The sequence below is a fragment of the Megalops cyprinoides genome, chromosome 8 (genome assembly GCF_013368585.1).
Source record: "Megalops cyprinoides isolate fMegCyp1 chromosome 8, fMegCyp1.pri, whole genome shotgun sequence".
In the NCBI taxonomy this organism is placed as follows: Eukaryota; Metazoa; Chordata; class Actinopteri; order Elopiformes; family Megalopidae; genus Megalops; species Megalops cyprinoides.
The window spans coordinates 38,945,767-38,966,846 of record NC_050590.1 but is presented as its reverse complement, the minus strand read 5'-3'; the positions used below and the strand labels follow the sequence as shown (position 1 = coordinate 38,966,846).

Genomic DNA, 21,080 nt, shown 5'->3' with positions numbered 1-21,080 from the left:
AGGATGGTGAGTCTGAAAAACGATCTTTTGGCATTGGAATAAGTTAGGTGATCAAGGTAACTGTTCTAGTCTTGGGACAAAACAAGCCACAAGATGTCTTACTGCACTGTTACTATTATTACCTTACTATTATGCCAATTTGTTTTTGAGTTTTCTGTTCTTGTCAGTTTAAAGGATTGTAAGTGACAATTTAAATGTCATTGTTACTGATGGCTATTCTTTCCAAAAAGCAGTGCTATATTTTCGGATTGCACTTAAGGTTACAATGCACTTGGTTGCCATACTTGTTTTATGAGTTATGGCTGCACTTGAATTTGATGGGCTGATAAGAAACTGTAGAAGTTTAAAAGTGTTTTTTTCTACACAATATTAACACTTGAATACTGTTTTTACTGCATACAAGTTATTAAAACTTGAACTGTTGTTCAGTGTTGCTGCTAATGAGTAATCAGTTTGCGTATGAGTAATGCAATGCAATGAGTAATCGATTAATTTAATCAGTTGTTTTGTTTTCAATTAATCCATACAATTACTTTAGACCTAAAAAAAAGGTTTCACATATGATTGTGGAAATGTGCATCACAACGTCATTGGAAGCCAAAGAAACATTTTTTCTTTTTTTTTTTTTTGCTTTACCTAGCCGGCATTAAATACAACTTTGCATCTTATTTATTTATTTTTTTAAAAAAGCACTTTGGTCAAGTTTTAGATGTTATACTTTAGTTTTACCTGACAAGTGTAAACCAATCAACCAAAATTTTATTAATTTTTGTATTGTTGAATAATCGATTATTCAGTTACTCACAGCACCAATTTTATTGCAGCTTTTGATGCATTTTGATGTAAGCTCGTTTGTAGAAATGTTCTTGAATGTGGATGTAAAAATATCTGAATGTTACTTATTTCTACAAATTCTTGGAATTTCACACTGGTCTTGGAATGTATATACAGTGCAATAGGCTACTGTTTTTTCTGTTTTGTTTTTTACTTTCCACTACAGTGCAATGATTATTTTTTTTCATCAGCACTGAATTTATTTCCAAGTGAGTAATGGTGCCAAATGATGTTTTAATGACATTGGTTAACAAAAAGGCCAGTAAATAGTTCATATATTGTCTGGTGATTTTTGTATGACATTTAGTTGAAACATTGTATATGGTTGTGGATTTTAAGTTAAGTAGCGTGATTTTCACTGAATAAAAAGGTTTTAACTACAGGTTAGCAAGTAAGGGTTTGTGAAACTTCAAAGTAAGTTTGCCTAAAATGAAAAATACAGATAGACTAAATATTATTTAGTCAATTTTAAGTTAAATCTGAGTTAAGTGTACTCGGATTTGCTAAGCACATTGAATGCAAAAAACCCTAAGTAAAAGGTACTTAAATCAAAAAAGTTAATTGCACTTGAATCAAAAAGTTTGCTGTACTTAAATGTTTTATGTAATCAGTTTCAACAATTTTTTGAGTTCAATTAACTCATTGGGTTTTGCAGTGAACAAAAAAATCGAAATCGTAATCGAGAATCGTTCATGGCTTTGAAAAAAAAAAATCTCGCTCACAGATCCCGAAGCATTCGTGTCACGGTGAGGGTTAGCAATTAGGCTATCTAACCTATTGCATCTTTATTGACCCTATTTCACATTCTCATATTAGCCTACTTAAATTCTCACCTTCCCTCCTCTTCTTTGCCTGCTCTTCTGTTGGCTTTTCTACTCCAAACGATAATTTTGATTGTTGCGGCCTTCTACGCATCTTTGCTCCGCTACTGACACTGCATTACGTTCATTCATTTAATTTACCCGGGACGGTTTTAAAAATAGAACTCTCCGTGACTGCGTTTTTCCTGTTGACGGTCTTTTCCTAATATAAGCTACAGTCAAGTTTAAGTTTAGTTCATGTGTGTTTAATGCTTTGTTCTGTTGAGTTTGTTCTGTTACAGTGCGATCCAGTGGCACAGTTGTCAATAAAGGATACCTTTTTTTTGCACCACCCTTTTGTCACCTCAACCATACAGAGGCTAGGCCTTCTTCTAACATTCTGGCTCTTTGGCGTCGTGGTCAAAGTTGCAGTTTGGTAACCTGTAGACCCAGGTTTGAGGCCAGGTGGGGTAAATTGACCTCGCCCTTCGCTACAAATGGTGTGAGAAGTGGGATGGCTTGCCGTGAGGCCATCTGAGGCGTGCCCAGTGTGTGAGCCATATGAGGGACCCCCAGGTTAGGCTGACCCTGGTGTGAGGGACCCCAGAGATGGGTGAAGCACTGGTGAGTGGGGCACCCTGGGATGGGAGAAGTACTGCAGGGGAATGCGTAAGGGACGCCTTGGTGCGTGAAGCGCATGGGCACACTTCCCGAAGGGGAGGGCAGTGTGACAGAGTGCTGTCACTACAGTTGAGTATGAGCGCTCTGACTGCCATACCAAAGAGCCTGGTGTCGCGGTCAAAGCTGCAGTTTGGTACCCTGTAGACCCGGGTTTGAGGCCGGGTGGGGTGGCTCTTGCCCTTCGCTACAAGGACATTTAAAAAGACATATTACTCCCTATTTGTATTCATGCACTGTCCCTTTAAAGCTCATTCCCCAAGTTCATGGTCGAGGGCATGTCTACTTTTATTTTAGTATGTTGCTGTTCATGATGTCGCACTGTGTCAGGCAAGTTCTTGCTCCGATGCACTTCAATGCATTTTTAATAAATTATATGAGTGCCTTTCTGATTTAACTATCTGTCTGATAATTATTTGACAGTCTGCTGTAGTCCAATATGGGTCAAATCTCGCTAATGATATTATAGCCTATCATAATGTGTGTGACATTCTTCATAATCGATAACCAACTTTAGGTTGGTGTACCCTGATGTTCTGGTTTGACCTTTGATGTGTCTTAGCCCCAAAAAGGTTGACAACCTCTGTTCTATACGTTATAAATATAGTGGCTTTAAAATTGAAAAAAAAAAAGATTGGCTGCATCCCAATACTCAGTATGCACTAATGTTGGTTAAGAACGTACTACCAGACCATTAATGTTGTATGTTCTATGGGTATGCGAGCGAGTATGTAAGGACACAATTTGGATTGCTGCCATCTTATCTGTCCTTTGACCCAGATGTTTACATGTTTTAAAAATCAAACTGCTTTACTTAGCTGACTGTCAACCTGAGGTAAAAAGAAAAGCTAACGTTACATAACAAGCCAATTTATTTGTTAGCTTAACCAAGTTGACTACACCTCCAATGACCTTCTAAGCATTTTGGATATTGATACAGTTACAGTTTTATCACTTCTGACATAACGAATAAAACAACAAAAAGGTTAAACAACCAGGAACAGATCAGTTTGCAGTGTCAGACAACTTCGGCTTAATGAAAAGCCAGTAACTAGAACGTTTCACATTTTTAATAATAATTGTTAGTTAATTAATTGCAGTGTAGTTATTCAGTTGTCCTTTTTACATCAGAAATCACTGGGGAATTCTTCTTCAGTTATTCGGGCTCCAGCTGACTTATGGGATTGCGTAGTATAGTACTTTTGCATACTTCAAAATTTCAACGGATGTAGTAGGTCATCCGGGTACCGTTCAACTACTGTTAAATGCCTACTGAGTATTCGGTCACCCTACAGATTGTGAAGTACTGCTTTTTGCATACTGTATAGTAAGGCAGTATGAGTATTCGGATGCAGCCAAGGGCTACTTGGATTGTTAGGAATTGAATGTTACCTTCCCACAGACGCAACGCAATTAGTACTGTGGCTGTGTAATAAGTATTAGGAGGTCTGCAGACGTAGCTAGCTATGTGAGAGAGTGAGTATGGACAGTGTTTATGTCCTTCAACCTCTGTATGCATGTACTGTACAGTGATGTGTTGTAATTACCAATATGAGGGAGAAGCTGTACTCTGTGTCCCAGGCAATGTGTTTAGCTACCTTGATGGAAACTTGACCCTGGATCTGTGTCTGCTCTTCCTCATGGCTGCTCTGGAGTTTCTGAGACTGTACTGGGGTGAGTGGAGAAGGAGAGTGTTGAAGCCTGTGGCTGGCACTGAGCCTGTTAAAGCTTAGGCCTGCATGATAAATGTCCTGTCAATGTTTGTATCCCGCAGCTCTATCCAAAGACTTAAATACAGGATAATGCACATGTTATTATCACACTGTTGTTTGTGTCTGCTAAGTTGGAATAAGGTGAACGTAAGCAGTATTCTATGGTGTCAGCATGGAAAGAAAATAGGCCATGGATGTATGTGCCCTCCTTTACAAGTGTTGAGATTACTCCAGGGAGTACTAGTAGCTCTTTGACTGTGAGCAACATATTATAAAACAGACACTCACTTAATAGATGTATTAAAAGTGCCCCAAATGGTGCTGTCAGGGAGACAGCTGCTCCAGTTTGGGATACACTAATTGGAAACCTCTCTCTCAAATTCATATTCAAATTCAAACAAGCTGTATTGGCATGACCACACAGATGTACAGTATTACCAAAGCAATTCTCACATAAACATGCGAAGAAAATGATAATTAACCAAACAATATGCACACACATATACAAATACACATACAGAAACACACTTACATTTATTTACATTTATTCAGTTACTGGGCAGAGGCTACCTGCCCATTGTCTCTTTGGCTGTGGCGGTCCTATGCATAACATGCTACTGAAGATGCAGTATTTCCCTCTTCCAGAAGAATTTGTAATTTCTCTTCATATTTACACTGCTTAAATGACTGGAAGTGTAATTTAAAATATTTGTCTCTTATTGTTTGTAGTTTATCACAGTGTAGGAGAAAGTGCAACTTGTGTTTCTACCTTATCTGTCTCACAGTGCCTCTCTCTTTCTCTCTCTCTCTCTCTCCCCCTGCTTCTCAAAAATTACGGGCAGATTTCCCTTAGTTTTGGGAAGTGCAGTGCACTTTTTTCAGTGGTGCCCCCAGAAAATGTTCAGTGGGGTGGCCAGGTGGGGCCAGTGAAAATCTTGGGGTGGCTCTAGCATGATAACCGCCAGGGGTGGGGGATGTAATAACAGCAATTCATTTTCACGAAAACAGACTTGGATATTTCGCTTTTAATGGCCAAATGCAATAGAACAAACTGAATTTATGGATTTAAATAATTGAAGTTAAAACCTATGGATACTGAACACAATATTTTTCTTCTCATTACGAAACGATTCTGTATCATACGGGACGCTTGGCAACATTAAGTGACACAAGAAGGCTGTGGCATCTGGCATGAGTGTTTTTTTTAATGTTAGCTAGCTACATACAATGAAATTGTGGGTAAAAGCTATGTAGATAATTTGATTCTTTAAGCCTAAACACGATTATTGGGGATGACAAAATATATCTGGATTGAAACAACAAAAACACGGTTACATTTTAAATGGCAAGGTACTACTAAATGATGTGATGTAACCAACTGGCTAATAGGCTATCCGCAATCAACGTAGCCAGCTAATTTATATATGGCAACCTAGGGAGACCGGACTTAAACACATCCATCTTACAAGAGGAAAAAACAACACACATCTGAAATCTGCAGTAAAAACAATAAAATACTCACTTTTCCAGTTCAAACTTGGACAAGTCCTGCCATTACAGATATAATACATTACATTTATTACAAATAGCCTAAATAAATGTAAAAATATATATATTTTAAAATTGGCTAGTGGGGTGGCCAGTCATTTTTGTGGGGGGGCCATGGCCATCCCTGGCCACCCCTTGGAGGTGCCCCTGACTTTTTTCCCTGGACTACATACATTTGGTCCAGTGCAGCTGTCTCTTTAAAATGACAGAGTGAGGACAGTGGTGTCTTTCTGTTTTGACAATCAGGTTATGCTCACCCAGTCAGTACTTTGTCAGTGTTCTCCTTTGTTTATGGGTTTTTGCCATGGTCAGATAGGCCACTGTATTGCATTCTTATTTCATTCTTTTAGCCCCAGGCTGCATGTCAGTTTACATTTTGCTTAGTTTGGGTGTCCCAATAAGTGATGTCATTCATAGTAGGTACATGCTTGGTACTAGCATGGCTGGGTTGCTGGCCCTCCATTTTTGGCCCTTCAAAAATGATGTTAGCTACAGATTTACTTGCTATTTTGTTAATTGTCTTACTTATTTTTTGATGTGGATGATATTTCTGCACGTTGTCAGAGCTTAGCATTGATAGCAGTGTACGTCAAGTAATGTGTATCATGCAAGTATCAAAAGGATGATACAATGCTGTGATGTTATTTTAACTATAATCTCTCTTTATCTGATGGTCCGTCTTTCTCTATTTCTGTCTGTACACAACTCTGTCTTTCTCTGAACCCCTCTCTGTCTCTCACTCTCTCTCTGAACCCCCACCCCGCCCCCCCCAACTCCATCCCTGTTTTTGGAGGTATGAAAGGTAACCTGCAGGAGAGCAAGAAGTGTGTGGGAGCTAGCCTGGCTCTCATGGGAGCCACAATCTTGTTGTCCCTGTACTTCCTGCTGTAGCAGTCGTATGTACCGTGGGTGTACACTATCATGAACGGCATGTTACTTGGCGTGTACATGCTAACAGTCATACTGGCTCTTGTTGCCCTTGCTCGATTCAACAGGTCAGAGACCCCATTGGGTAATCTCCACCCCCCCCCCCCCCATTGCCTCACTACATCTTCTTCCCCCACCACTCATGCATGATGTGCTTAGTTAAGTTCTTTTGTTGTCAAATAGCAATACCCTAGCTGCTAAACTTAAGGTTGCCTGTCCTTGTGTTAATGCTGTTATCTTTTCATTGCTGAATAATACTGTTAGTATATTAGGATTTGTCCCCTTTGATAAGTAGAGGTAAGCCCTATTCCAGGCATGGGGGAAGGATTTACAATGGGATATTTGCTTGAATAATTCAGCAGAATCCCTTTAGCACTCTATCATTGTATTTCAGAAGCTCTGTTTGATGGTGTGTTGTGTCTGTATGGGGAGTATAATAACCTCACCCATCCTCCTAGCTCATTTTCAGGGTCTCTGAAATCTGGCCTGTGCTGCTTATCCTTTCCAGGGCCACAGTCCTTTCTGTTTTTTTTTTTGTGTATACACTTCAGTCCTCAAGGGAGTAAGGAAAATAATTAAATTAATAATAAAATGATTGTGAAATGGCTATGATGATGAAATACTTATGCCTAAATCAGTAGAAAATATCAACATTTGTTTTATTTCCATTCAGTCACAATGAATGTAATTTACTCATATATTTGAATGAAGGATTATAACACCAGTCTAAGTGTACTAATTAGTGTACTAATTAATGGAATGTACCAAAAAATACTATTTTAAGCTTAGAGTGTTAAAGTTTGCAAAGAAATGTATTTGTGCGAGAGAACTTCACACGAAAGAACCTTCCTGAACAGGAAAAAAGTATAATGACTGCACACTTACAATATTCATTTCAAACATTTTTGTACAACCAATGTTAGTTAGCCAACTAACAACTTAATTTGTTTTTTTCCAGAATAATTTAATTTATTTTCGTGACCAAGACAGCCAGTAATGTTTTCATAAATGACACACATTTCAATGTTGTTTATTATTTACCTCACTATTAGTGGTTTAATAATAACAACAGTGCACATAAAATATATGTGGGAAAAGGACGAGCAATTCAGGGTTGATTGACAGGGACTGATTTGCTGACCAATCGAGTTGGAAGCGCCTTTGTGTCTGTGTGGAGCGTGTCACTTGTGTAGGGTAGTAGAAAGTGGTGTTCAAAACAATTCTTTTTAGTGATTTGGTTCCTTTCGTTTACTACAATAAAATGATTCAAATCTTTGGCTCACTGATTTGTTCATTTCCATATCCAGTCGGGCAGCATAGGCGAATCTGTAAATAGTTTTACTGCATTTTAAATTACCCTACATTGTTCCAAACATCATGTCCATTATTAGCCTGCTCTGCGGCAAAACAGCACATGTGAAACCAAATGTTAATGAAATTAATAATAATTAAATTGTAATAGCCATTACGTGAATTACATTACATTACATGCTATTCAAACAATCATACAGCCGCAAAGTAGGTTATACTTCGTCTTTAGGAAGGTAATAAATAAATGTAATAGAACCCCACATTTTAACGTGTATAATAAGTAGGCCTACATTTGCTAGGCCTAAAACTAAAAAAATGCACTGAGGAAAAAAGAGCCATGCTTATATTTGAAGCGCAAAACTTCGTTTTACAAGTTTTGAACTGACCAAACCCAAACATTTTAATATACTTGTAGTCACCGCTCACATCGTAATGTGACAGGCATGTCACTGCCCCCCGCTATCTGTCACACATACGGTAACCTAATTGATTAAACGCACCGAACAAACACACGAGGGCAATTGGTCTGTCCGCTAGCTTAGCGGCACTTTAGAACCGTACTACTTAAACCGAAACGAGTTCAAGGTGCAGCTGTGTGTTAGGCTAAACGTGATTGCTGTGTAAAAACACGCAGAGGTTCAGCTCATTCGCGGTTAAACTGTCTGTAAACCGGAAGTTGGAGATCAACCCAGAACCAGAGCCCGTCTATATAGGTATTGTCTGCCAGAACATAGGGTTAACAATGCCACTTAATGACATAATTTAGGATTCTTTGCAAGTTGGATCCTCAATGTAATATAAATATTATAGGCTATTGTAATTGTCATTAGGCTTATATATTTCTTACACAATTGACTTCATATCCGCCAAAAATAAAGTTTATTTCCCTGCAATACATTAATAATAAGACCCTTAATTCCCGGATCCTGTTGTCATTGAAGTGTCTGAAAGGGAACTAAAGTTACGACTTTATTGTTACCCTCGATTTCTAAGCATTTTGGTCTGGATCATGTTTGAATGATTATCATTACTCAGGGACATGCATAAGCATTTGTTTTTTATAAGAGTGGATGTGAAATTGTTTGTTGTGTGTGTGTGTGAGTGTGTATATATATATATATATATATATATATATATATATATATATATATATAGATATATATATATGTAATCTATAGCAAAACAACAGACAGATTGTATAACAGAGACTTGACTTGCAGTGTCCGAAGGTGTGATAAAATGTATCTATTATAAAGGTAGATATAACCTCCCCAACCTACCGATGCTGATCTCCCTTCAAAAAAAAAAAATTAAAAATTATATATTGTTGAAAATTGACGGCACAAAAATCCTGGTGATGAATAAAAAAATGTACTATTTACATTAAGTCTGTTTTGTCTGTATTTGTGATTAGAAAAAAACAGCCTACAATCTTTCGAAGATTTAGAGAGTTATCTCCGCAAACCTTAATTATAGGATTATATAAAGAGGTATGCCTATATAGCTTTCATTTCACAAAGTAAGTGACGACATAGGCCTACATGGGGGCAGAAATTAACAAAATATTACTACAGTTTGTGTGTAGGATGTGATGTAGGGCTCATTCTGCACCTCAGTGTCAGGTTTAAGCAAATACGCTCAAGAAGTGACCTCTAGTGGCTGATATGAAATTTCTTGAAGACACAGCAACTGACATCAAGCTAAACCTCAGTAGTAGGTTAAACCACAGGATGACACAGCAATAGGGCTTAAGAAGCCACGTCACTTCTTCCGCAGCGTGCGCGTTTAAAATTGTTAAGCTCTAAACTGCAGCTAAGCTAACGACAGATCAATTGCCCCACAAGGTCTCCCACACACACACACACACACACACACACACACGTGACCTAACATAACTGTGTAACAAAGTAATATAGCCTACGTAACAAAGTCTTAAAGGAAAAACATCATGAAGAAAAATGTGGTGGAGAATGTGAGGCCTTATGTGAGGCCTAAAGCACTAGTATGCACTAAAGCACTGTGTAAGGGCTCAGGCAAGGACTCAGTCGCAGACCAAGAGAGCTTCAGGTTCCAGGCGGGTTTATTTATGACGGCAGGCAAGTTGCGAAGCAAAAGCAGGCAGGGTCGAAAACCGGAAGGCAGTCCGTGGACAAAAGCAGGGTCGGTAACAGAAGCAGGCAGGGTCAGGAACCGGGCAGGCAAACGATCAGGCAACGGGACAAAACGGCAGGCAGAAAACGAAGACGAAGGGCAGGCAGAGTCAAACACGGAGAAATCAGACATCCAAAAAAACTGCGGGAACGAAACAGGTACGACAACGCTGAGACGAACTGGCAAACAAGATAGGAACAAGCAGGGTAGAAATAGGGCTGGGTTGATGAGGAGATGGGATGCAGGTGAGCAGGCAGGCAGGTGAAGGTAATGGGGCAATCAGGTGGGCGGGGACCAGGCGGGGAGCGGGGCGGGGCTGGAACACAAGGAAAAACAAAAAGCACATGGACAGGGAAAAACAAAAACACTACAGCTAGGGGGGCGGAGCCCTGACACACTGTTATTAATGAAAGCATTGATATTGTTACTTAAAGCACTATATTAAGTACTACAATTAATAAGCATTACATGATATTGTTGATTTACTACATAAGCATTACAATTAATAAGCATTTAATGATAGTGTTGATTAAAGTGCCGCTATTGGAACAGCATTAAGTACTGTTATTAATATGCTGTGATTCTGTGTGATTATGGGTTTGGGTAAGGCCAGGGGTTATTCTAGGTTATACATATTTGAAAGTTATTGCAGGACAGTTGATATCAAAATATGCAACCTTGAAGAAGGAACACTGCCTTCAGCATTGCCCCTCCTTGGACGTCACCCCAGAACCTTTGTGCGCTATGTTGTTGTTCCATAGTCATGCCATCCTCTCCTATTGGTTCACAGTCTACGCTTATTTTATCTTCTCTCCCTTCACTTCTCCTACTGGTTCATGGGCTACGTTTATTGTATCTTCTCTCCCTTCACTTCTCCTATTGGTTCATGGTCTATGCTTATTGTATCTTCTCCCCCTGACATGCTCCTATTGGTTCATGGTCTACGCTTATTGTATCTTCTCTCCCTTCACCTCTCCTATTGGTTCAGAGTCTACGCTTATTGTATCTTCTCTCCCTTCACCTCTCCTATTGGTTCATGGTCTACGCTTATTGTATCTTCTCTCCCTTCACCTCTCTTATTGGTTCATGGTCTACGCTTATTGTATCTTCTCTCCCTTCACTTCTCCTATTGGTTTACGGTCTACGCTTATTGTATCTTTTTCCTCTGACTCATAGTCATGCCAACTTTGCTTATTGTATCTTCTCCCCCTAACATGCCCCTACAGCATGTCAGCACTTTTTTGCCTCCTTTTAACATAACTTTTATGTCAGCTAGAAAATAACAGCTGATTGCCTGCATTGGCCTAGCTGACATCTACTGACAAATGCTTGCGAACTGTATGTGGATTTACTGCAATTTGTCATAGTTGCCCATCATAGTAGTGCTGAGCCAACGGCCCCCCTTCGCGGGGTTTAGTTCTTCTTTGTCTTGTTCCCGTGGCCCATCTCCTGGGCCATGTCCAGATGGGGCCTAGTTCTTACATTAACCCTTTGTTTTAAGGCATAACCTTGTAGCTTATGGCACATAGATATCTGTGTGCCTTCTTACAGTCTGCAGCACTGCTGTCTGGCTAACTGAGTTATTTAACCTTTTTTATTATTTAAACGTGGAACTGGAAATAATGGTGATATTCCAGGCATATATGCTTAAAAATAAAATGAACTCTGTATTATTTAATTATGTTTAAAAATTATATAGGTGTGGAGTGGAAATAAGGGGAAATTTCAGAAGTGTTATGTTTAATAATAATATACAATTGATGACTATGGTGTTTATGGGATTTTCTAGGCAGGGTAAATGTAACAACTTAAAAAATTTAAATAATGGTGTATTAAATGGAAGATGGGGTGATCTTGAAGGAGGAGCCTGGGAGGAGTTGGAAATTGGGGTCTGGGATAGGAGGAGTGAGAAAAAGCATAAAGGATGAATGCAGGCTGAGGGGAGGGCAGAATGCTTGGGGATATGCTTGCGAATGCATTGTAACCTGTTGCTCCGCGGACCAACCCAATTTGCTGTATATGACTGATCACCATATGCAATAAACCAAAACCTTAATTACATCAGACTCTGGAAGAACTCTTATTTATTTCCAGAAGGCACCGAAGTGTGAAGGAAGGCCCTTGGTCCCTCTGGCCCAAACCCGGAGGATAGGCACCACAAAAGCTAATGACAAAAACATAAAGAATCATGGGAACACACACTCCCTTAGCAGCAGTGGCTATCAACCGCTACAATATATTATGCAGTCTAAGCGTCATAATAAAATAATCAGAATGTGCCGGGTGGGACCCGGTACTGGGTGCTCGTGATAGGCTCGTCTTTCGCTCAAAAGAGGGAAAGGGAGACGGGCACCTGACGTGTGCCTTCAGCTCTGCTCAAAAGACCTTGTCCTCAACTCATGTCATTACATAACCACGGCCTGCTGATCAGCTATGGATTGTTACTGATGATGCTGTCAGGGAGCTAGGCCTGGGGGCTATGTTGTACATCACCTGTAAGGACTCAGTAAAAGTTGCAGGCTACTTTAGCATGAAGTTGCGAAAGAACCAGACTTCCTGGCTACCCTGTGAGATCGAGGCTTTGTCCATAGTGGCAGCATTGAAGCACTTTGCTCTCTACATAGTTCAGTCTGCTCAGAGGACTTGTGTATTGACAGACAGTCAGCCTTCTGTCCAGGCCTTTGAGAAGCTGTGCAGGGGGGAATTTTCAGCAAGCCCTCATGTCACCAGTTTCCCGTCCACAGCTAGCCGGCTTCATGTCCTGATTCGGCATGTGGCAGAAGCAGCTATCCTGCGATCTGAATTTGCCAGCCACAATTCTCTGGAGTGTGAAAGCCCTATGTGCCAGATATGTACCTTTTATCTGCACTGTTGCTGACTCAGTTGTGTGCCAGGTTACTGCTGAAGACATGTGACATTGTGTGTGGTTCCCAGAAGCTGCCCTTTACTAACAGGTCAGTGTGGCTGGCCATACAGTGAGTGCTGTGATCTCAGAAGGACCTGTGCTCATCTCTGTCAGGGTACAAAGCCAACCCATAATGTTTGCGCATGAACAACTTATTTTTCTGCAAAATTCTCGGGCAGGCTGATTACAACTTAGAAAGTGATTGCAAACTTACAGATATTTTACATTTTAACATTTTTACATTTAACATTTTAATATTTTATATTTTAATTCACATAATTCTGTAGGCTATATAATAATGGCATCTGAAGCAGCATGAACAGGTAGGCTATATGTAGCCGCATTAAAACAGTTTTAATTATTTTTCAAATCAAATGACAAATAAGAAGATGGTAAGGGAACATTAGGCTATTGGTTTTTAAACATGCAACATAATTGAACATTCATGAACATTCATGATGTCATGTCAATAGTAGATGTGAAGCTATCTACTACAATCAATGCTTGTATAAAGTGCTGCAAAAAAATCGAAATGTACTCATTCTTTATTTTACGGCCTTTTTATTTTACGTGGAAATCGCAGATGTGCTGAACGGCAAATTTCGTTTTAACCCTTTCGCGCGTATGGTCACACCGGTGTGATTAGCCGTTTAGCGCATATGCTAAAACTGGTGCGATTAGAACACTAGATTCAAGAAATTCTAGCTAATTTTAGCTTTGAGGAAACAGCGATTTAACTCTAAAAATATAGCAAATGCTAACTGAAATCTATAAGAAACTTAATAATGCAAATGAAAACATAACGAACCATATAAGGTAACACACGCGCTACATACCATAACAAATAAGTTACATGCGAAAGGGTTGAAACAAAATTTGCCGTTCAGCACATCTGCGTTTGCCATGCCTTTCAGTAATTCAGCCAGGTAAATATACGCGCTGGAAATTCGGAAGGAAGTTGCGGTCAGACTTAATAATATGATTAATTTGCGTTCAAACATTAAGGCGTTTGAGTTTCCAGATTAATCGCGAACGAGCGTTAACGCGTTAATGTTGACAGCCCTAAAATAAATAAATAACTAAATAAATAACCCCGCGGTAGGCGTCTCATGACCGCGGTAATGCAGTGATGCGGTTATCGTCACAGCCCTAGTGCCTAGGTCTGTCCTTCATGGTTTACCTCCCTCCATGTCAAACTTGACTACCCCACTACCATCCAGTTGAAAACTGTTGTGCAAGGCTACTTTTATGCATTGGACATGGACTCTGCTGTTCAGCGTGCCACCGATGGCTGCCATCAGTGTGCAGCTTTGAGGAAAACCCACATATATACTCCTGTTGGAATAGACCCCAGAGGACTGTAAAGAAAGGAAAGATTGTGACCACTCCCTCGGCCTCTTGTGATTCTAACCCGATCCCCTGCAGTGATTCTAACAATCTGCAACTAGCGCATAGTGGCATCCACTATCTCAACATATTTTTCAATATAGTAGCTGTAATAGCTTGTTAATAGTTTGTATGTGTTGTATCTAGAACTACCTGAATAATCCTGTCCACTCTCCAGCATAAAGTAAACTCAATGACCTGATAATAAACTATACATACATGCTCATTTTTTGGCCTGGGTATTAGTCTACAAGATGTAGTTTGTCTGAAATGCTACAGTATGCTCAAGGACCCAAGCCATGAAAAAACGAAGAGGTGAATGAATCAAAAACGCACTTATGAAGCAAAGCACAGTGGTGTTTTCAAATGCACATGTTCAAGTTGGCCAGCCAACTAACTTGTTTGGATAGAATTAGTGCATGCACACACATGTTCAGTTAATTCTTTTAATTCTTCGGTTAATTCAGCTGGATCACAAACCAGCAGGTGAGGTGCATGCCGTTAGTGATGAATTGATTGCAAATGTTTATTTATTATGGTCTGATACTTTTTTCCTTTTTTGAACCCTGTTGTCAAGAAATGGAATGTGTAGGGTTGCTTGAGGAAAATTTGTATAGACAAGTCCCATAAGCAGAGGTGCCAGATGAGTTTGATTACAGCTCCTTGTAGAATCAGGAAATAAGTGAAAACTAAAAAATTCTCTTGCTAATTCAGTGGTGTACATAGCAAGTTAGATAACAATAACTACTTAGCTAGCTTAATCAGTTATGTTCTGAAAAATTCTTTGTGTTGAAACCCAATGGTAGCAATTACACTAGCAAATATTACTAGCTACAGGTGTATAAAGATATTAATGCTCCTGTGTCTGCAGTGTAGGGGTATATGACAGTGTTCACTCTGTTCCTGTGCTTGTGTCTTGCAGCACCAATGCAAGAAGGACTTTATCACTGACAGTGTGGGAGACAGCAGACAACACACCTCTGTTGACAGTCACAAAGCTTTGCATTACTGACACAGCTGAACGCATTAACATAGGCATTTGAAGCAATGGCAGAACCACAAGGTTGCTATGTTAAAAATTCCAGTTTCCATGTATTATGAGTATCAAAATGAAATTTCATGTTTAATGGAAGGCACAGAATACTTGTATTCTTTTTGATAAAGAATGTGTTATGATCTCTGAAAAAGAAAATTTGTCATATTTTGTTTTGTTTTATACTGTATATTGTCCCATTTAATTGCATACATATTTGTATTAAACATTGTGGTCAATGGATGTCTGTTCTTCTTGATAACACCAGGGGGCAGACCTGTGACATAATTTCAGAGTGGTACTGTGATCATCATGGACATTACTTTTATTACAGTTTCTCATTAGTTATTGCAATTGATTTTGATGATTTTGATTTTTGATGAAGTTTAAATAAAGAATTTTTTTCTGAGTCAGCCTTATAAGATTAAGTAGTGATGCAGTTTGGCCTACCCAGACACTCGATCACTATTTGATGGAGTGTTCAAAAAATGTTCCAGTCCTACTAAGAGCACAATCAAACTGTTCACCAGAGAACCAAGAGAACTGAAAGTCAAAGAAATGCCTGGCATAGTGCGTCTCAGTTGTGTGTGAGGTAATGTTGGCTAAAGTTGTTACTCGGTATTGTATTTATATGTGTACTTTGAGTGGGTGAGCTGTTTTTGTAAATGTGTATATGCTGACATCAAAATTGAACAATTTGTTCTACGTGTGTAAAATAAATTTTATAATAAAATGACAATGCAGGTGTCCAGTAGATTTCCGTCCATCCAGCATTGTGCTCTTTAGTAGTTACAGTATGTCAACCAACATGGCCATTGATGAAGATGTGGGTTTAGACCTGGAAGCTGATGAGAACTGCACTGGAAAACTGGCAGAAATGCGGAGGAGAAAAAAATATCTAACTCCGATTTGGAAATGGTAAGAGTGAACATTGCAACAAATCAATGGTAGCCGTGGCAACTATACATCTAGTGGCAACGGGCCGTTTACCTGGGTAAACATGCCAATATAACTAACTAATATAACTAACCCACGAAAACTTTTCTCCACCTTCTCCACCCTCCTCACCCCCCCTCCTCCTCCCTCCCCCTCCCTCCTCTCTGCCAATGATTTCAGGGTCTACTTCGAGGAAAAGGTGACCAGCATCCGGGACTCCTTCTCTCCCTCAACAACACTCTTGACCACCACGGGAGACTGCATCAACCAGCTGTCTTCCTTCATGCCGCTCAAAGACTTGGAAGTGCTACAACTCATCACAGACCACCACGCCACAACCTGCCCTCTGGACCCCATCCCCTCTACCCTGCTCCAATCCATATCTGGTGAGATCGCCCCATTTCTTTCCTCATTTATCAACTCCTCACTAACCTCTGGCACTGTCCCCACAGACTTCAAGAAAGCTCTGATCACACCACTCCTCAAGAAACCATCCACCGATCCATCCGATGTTACAAACTACCGACCGGTATCCCTTCTCTCATTTCTATCTAAAACCTTGGAACGTGCAGTACTTAACCAACTCTCCCCTTTTCTTCTCAGGAACAACCTCTTGGACCCCCATCAGTCAGGATTCAGAGCTGGACACTCAACAGAAACTGCACTCCTGGCCGTGACAGAGGCTCTCCACACTGCTAGAGCCTCCGGCTTGTCATCTTGTCCTCATCCTCCTCGACCTCTCTGCTGCTTTCGACACAGTCAACCACCAGACACTATTATCAAAGCTGTCTGAGATGGGCATCTCTGGAACTGCCCTCTCTTGGTTCACGTCCTACCTGACTGGTAGATCCTCCCAGATCTACTGGAAAGGCTCCACCTCTGCACCCACCCCCCTCACTACAGGAGTTCCACAGGGTTCAGTACTGGGACCCCTACTCTTCTCAATTTATATTAACTCTCTCGGCTCAGTTATCAAATCGCATGGCTTCTCCTATCACTGCTATGCTGACGACATCCAACTCTTTTTCTCTTTCCCTCCCTCTACCCCCCAGGTCAACGAAAGAATCTCTGCATGCCTGGCTGACATCTCCAAATGGATGACATCCCACCACCTGAAGCTGAACCTCAGTAAAACGGAACTCCTCTTCATCCCAGCCGGCCCTTCCCCCCTGCATGACCTTTCCATCACCGTCGATGGCACCACAATACCATCCTCTCAGTCAGCAAAGAGCTTGGGCGTCACCCTCGACAGTAACCTGGACTTCAAGGAGTACATTGCTCACACGTCACGGGCCTGCCGATTCCTCCTCCACAACATCAGGAGGATTCGTCCGTTCCTAACCACATACGCGACGCAGCTCCTTATCCAGGCCACAGTTCTCCCTCGACTGGACTACTGCAACGCTCTCCTTGCAGGCCTCCCAGCATGCACCACCCAGCCTCTCCAGCTCATCCAGAATGCAGCTGCCCGACTGATCTTCAACCTTCCCAAATTCTCCCATGTTACTCCCCTGCTGAAATCCCTCCACTGGCTTCCTGTCGCTGCCAGGATCAGATTCAAGACCCTGACCCTTGCCTTCTCTGCAGTCAACAGGACAGCCCCTGCCTACCTCCATGAACTCATCCAGCCCTACACACCAGCCCGACCCCTGCGCTCAGCAGCAACTGGACGCCTTGCTCCCTGCATGGTCAAGGCAGGAGGTGCTCGTTCTGCCAGACATCGGCGTTTCACCTACATCACTCCCCAGTGGTGGAACGAACTCCCGGTCTCGCTACGGACAGCTTCTTCACCCCAGTCCTTCAGATGGGGCCTGAAGACGCACCTCTTCAGACTCTACCTGGACTGACCCAGCACACAATAGCTGCCCCCACCCCCCCCGCCCATCAGTGCTGTCGTAAATTGCTGTGCTTTTTAAATTGTGCTTTTAAATTTCTCTTGTTGCCGCCTTTACCCTGACGCTCATTGTGCCGTTTGAAGTTGTTGAAGTTTGCCGTTTGAAAGTGTATCGTATTAGTTGCCCTATAGGCTGTAATTGTACAAATCTGATAGTACTGCGTCCTCAAACAGACCTTGCTCTCAGCTGAGAACTGTCTCAATGTGGAACTGTACACATCCTGTCCCCGTACTGTCGCTGTACTTACTGTATGCACTTTTGTAAGTCGCTTTGGATAAAAGCGTCTGCTAAATAAATAAATGTAAATGTAAATGTAAATCTTAGCAGGTACCCCATGCTCCATGCATTAACACATGTATTCCTTGACATAGCATGTTAAATAAAGATGTCTAATAAATAAAGATGCCCGTATTCACACTATTTAGAGACAAAGTGAAGCTAACGAGATTGACAGTTGGCAGTCCTATTGCTACAAACATTTGTCGACTGGCTTGAATAGCAAGCCAATAATTTTTACTTTTTTGTTTGAACGGATACTAGCTATATACTCATTTTCTCCACATGGAAATAAATGGCTGTAACCACAATGATGATCATTGTAGATTAACCAGTCAGGAATCTCAAGTCAATGAGTTGCCTGTAACATGTTGGTTTTAGGCTTTGTTGGCGACAGGCGGTCAAGAGAGCACAAAGCCAAACAGGGGCGGTGAAAGTGGCTTGTCCAGGAACGGAAATGGGGCCCATTCACACCTTTCATTCGGATTCTTTGTTTGAACGCCTAATGACCTTTATTTTATGCAATTTTTCACTTTTAGAGAGAAAGAGCTCGTCAAAGTCACAATCAAGAAGGAAGACTTAGAACTAAGTATAACATACAAATGTCAAGTGTCATTGATACAGCCTGAAGCTGATTGACACCAGCTGTACAATCTCACAGGACAATCATCAAAGCCTAGTATTTTATTTATATTATTTTAAGGGGATATGGAAACATGAGCAACATAAAGATCAAATTCATTGTTTGCAGATGGCCAAGATGGAAATCCCGCAAGGGCCTGCTGACTGGAGTTTGAGGGAGCACATGGACAATGTGGTAGAGGCTCTAATCGCTCTGATGAACTGAGTGGACCTGAGGGGAACTGTCCAGCTTCTGAACCTACATAGGATTCTCAGCCTCTCCAGAACAGCCCTTGTAGCACTACTTTTACATCACAAAAGGAGGGGGGGGGGGGGCAGGCTGTGGGGATGTGTCAGAAATGACATATACCTCTGGAGTGTGGAGCTTGTTTGCTTATACTTATACACTAATCACAGTTATCACATTAAACATGATTACTGTTGATTACCATATTAGCTGTAGTTATTGATATATCAGCCATTTATCTCTTCTATGCATGTGGAGGTCTGGAAGTATATAAGGAAACCAGACAATCCAATATGTTAGCCTTAAACAAACAATATATATATGTGTGTGTATATATATGTGTATATATATATATATATTTTTTTTTTCAATTCATTTTTATTTGTGTAGCACTTTTTACAGCACAAAGTTGTCATAAAGCAGCTTTAAACTCCCTATCAGGGAGAAACCTTGAGCAAAACCCTGCTCAGAGGGGGAGCCCATCTGCTTCTGGCTGGCAGTGGGCAGACAGAGTTAAAGACAAGTTCTACAATGTACTTTAAGACATTTAAGATTGATAGACAATAGTAATTAACAGCAGAGTGATTATAAGAATGTCTCCTAGGATGTCCGGTTCTTGGAACGCAGTTGGCTTTGATGGGCAGGGCAGGATGAGACGCTTGGGCTACAGCTCCGGACAGAAGCCCGGAGCAGGGATAGGAAGCAAACAGAAAACAGTGGTTAGTGGATGATAAGAATGGCAGGGATGTAGAACAGAGAGGCAGGAAAGGAGGGGCAGTGAAAAAGGTGCCAGTGTGCAACAAGGAAAAAAACCCCGGCAGGCTAACATTATGGCAGCATACCTAGGGGACGGGAGGCAAGGGACCGGCATAGTCATGAGAGTGACCCTAACACATTCAACACCAGATCACAGCACAGAGTCCATGAAAGCAATGACCACTTAGTCCACCAGAGACTCTATGATCCACGCCAGCACCAGGCCATGTCCCTCAGCTGAAGGATTTACTATATAGATATGTTTTGAGCCTATACTTAAAGGTGGATAGAGAGCCTGTTCCCCGAATCTCGGAGGGTAAGCTGTTCCACAGGAGAGGGGCTTGATAGGAAAAGGCTCTACCGCCTACAGTAGTTTTGCCCACTCATGGAATGGTGAGAAGCCCGGCATTTTGGGAGCGAAGGGCTCTCTGCGGAAGATATGGGTGAAGAAGGACCTTAAGATAGGGGGGGGCAAGCCCATTTAAAGCCTTAAATGTGAGTAAGAGTATTTTAAAAATGATCCGGTATTTAATAGGTAGCCAATGGAGAGAAGCCAGAACTGGGGTAATGTGCTCAAAGCGTTTAGTTTTAGTTAAGATTCGAGCAGCTGCATTTTGTACCAGCTGAAGGGGTTTTAATGAGACATTTGCACATCCCGACAAGAGGGCATTAGTCTAATCTGGATGTTACAAAGTGGACTAATTTTTCAGCGTCGTTAATTGATATGATTTTGATATGATTTTCCTGATTTTAGCTATATTTCTCAAATAGAAGAAGGCAGTCCTAGAGGTGTTAGTTATGTGAGTTTCAAAAGAGAGCTCAGGATCAATAACAACACCAAGGTCTTTGATGGCTGCACTCGGGGCAAGGGAGACACCATCAAGGTCCAGTGTAAAATGAGTGAATTTGCTCCTGATTGAATTTTGGCCTATGACCAATATTTCGGTTTTGTCTGAGTTAAGGAGGAGAAAGTTTTGGGCCATCCAATTCTTTACATCTGTTAGGCAGGCCTCTATGTTTGATATATTCAGAGGGACATCGGGTTTGACTGATATGTATAGCTG

General features: G+C 41.0%; 1 protein-coding gene across 1 annotated transcript in view; it reads left to right on the top strand.

Annotated features, from left to right (window-relative positions):
- Positions 1-18,056, top strand: part of LOC118781699 — a gene marked incomplete at its 3' end in the record, with an annotated part of 38,925 nt that extends 20,869 nt beyond the window's left edge. Inside the window, exons 2-4 of the mRNA XM_036534697.1 lie at positions 16,674-16,750; positions 16,962-17,073; positions 17,269-18,056. Of these exons, the coding sequence (XP_036390590.1) occupies positions 16,674-16,750; positions 16,962-17,073; positions 17,269-18,056 (977 nt within the window). The remainder of the gene's footprint in view (positions 1-16,673; positions 16,751-16,961; positions 17,074-17,268) is intronic.
- Between the last annotated feature and the right edge of the window lie 3,024 nt (positions 18,057-21,080).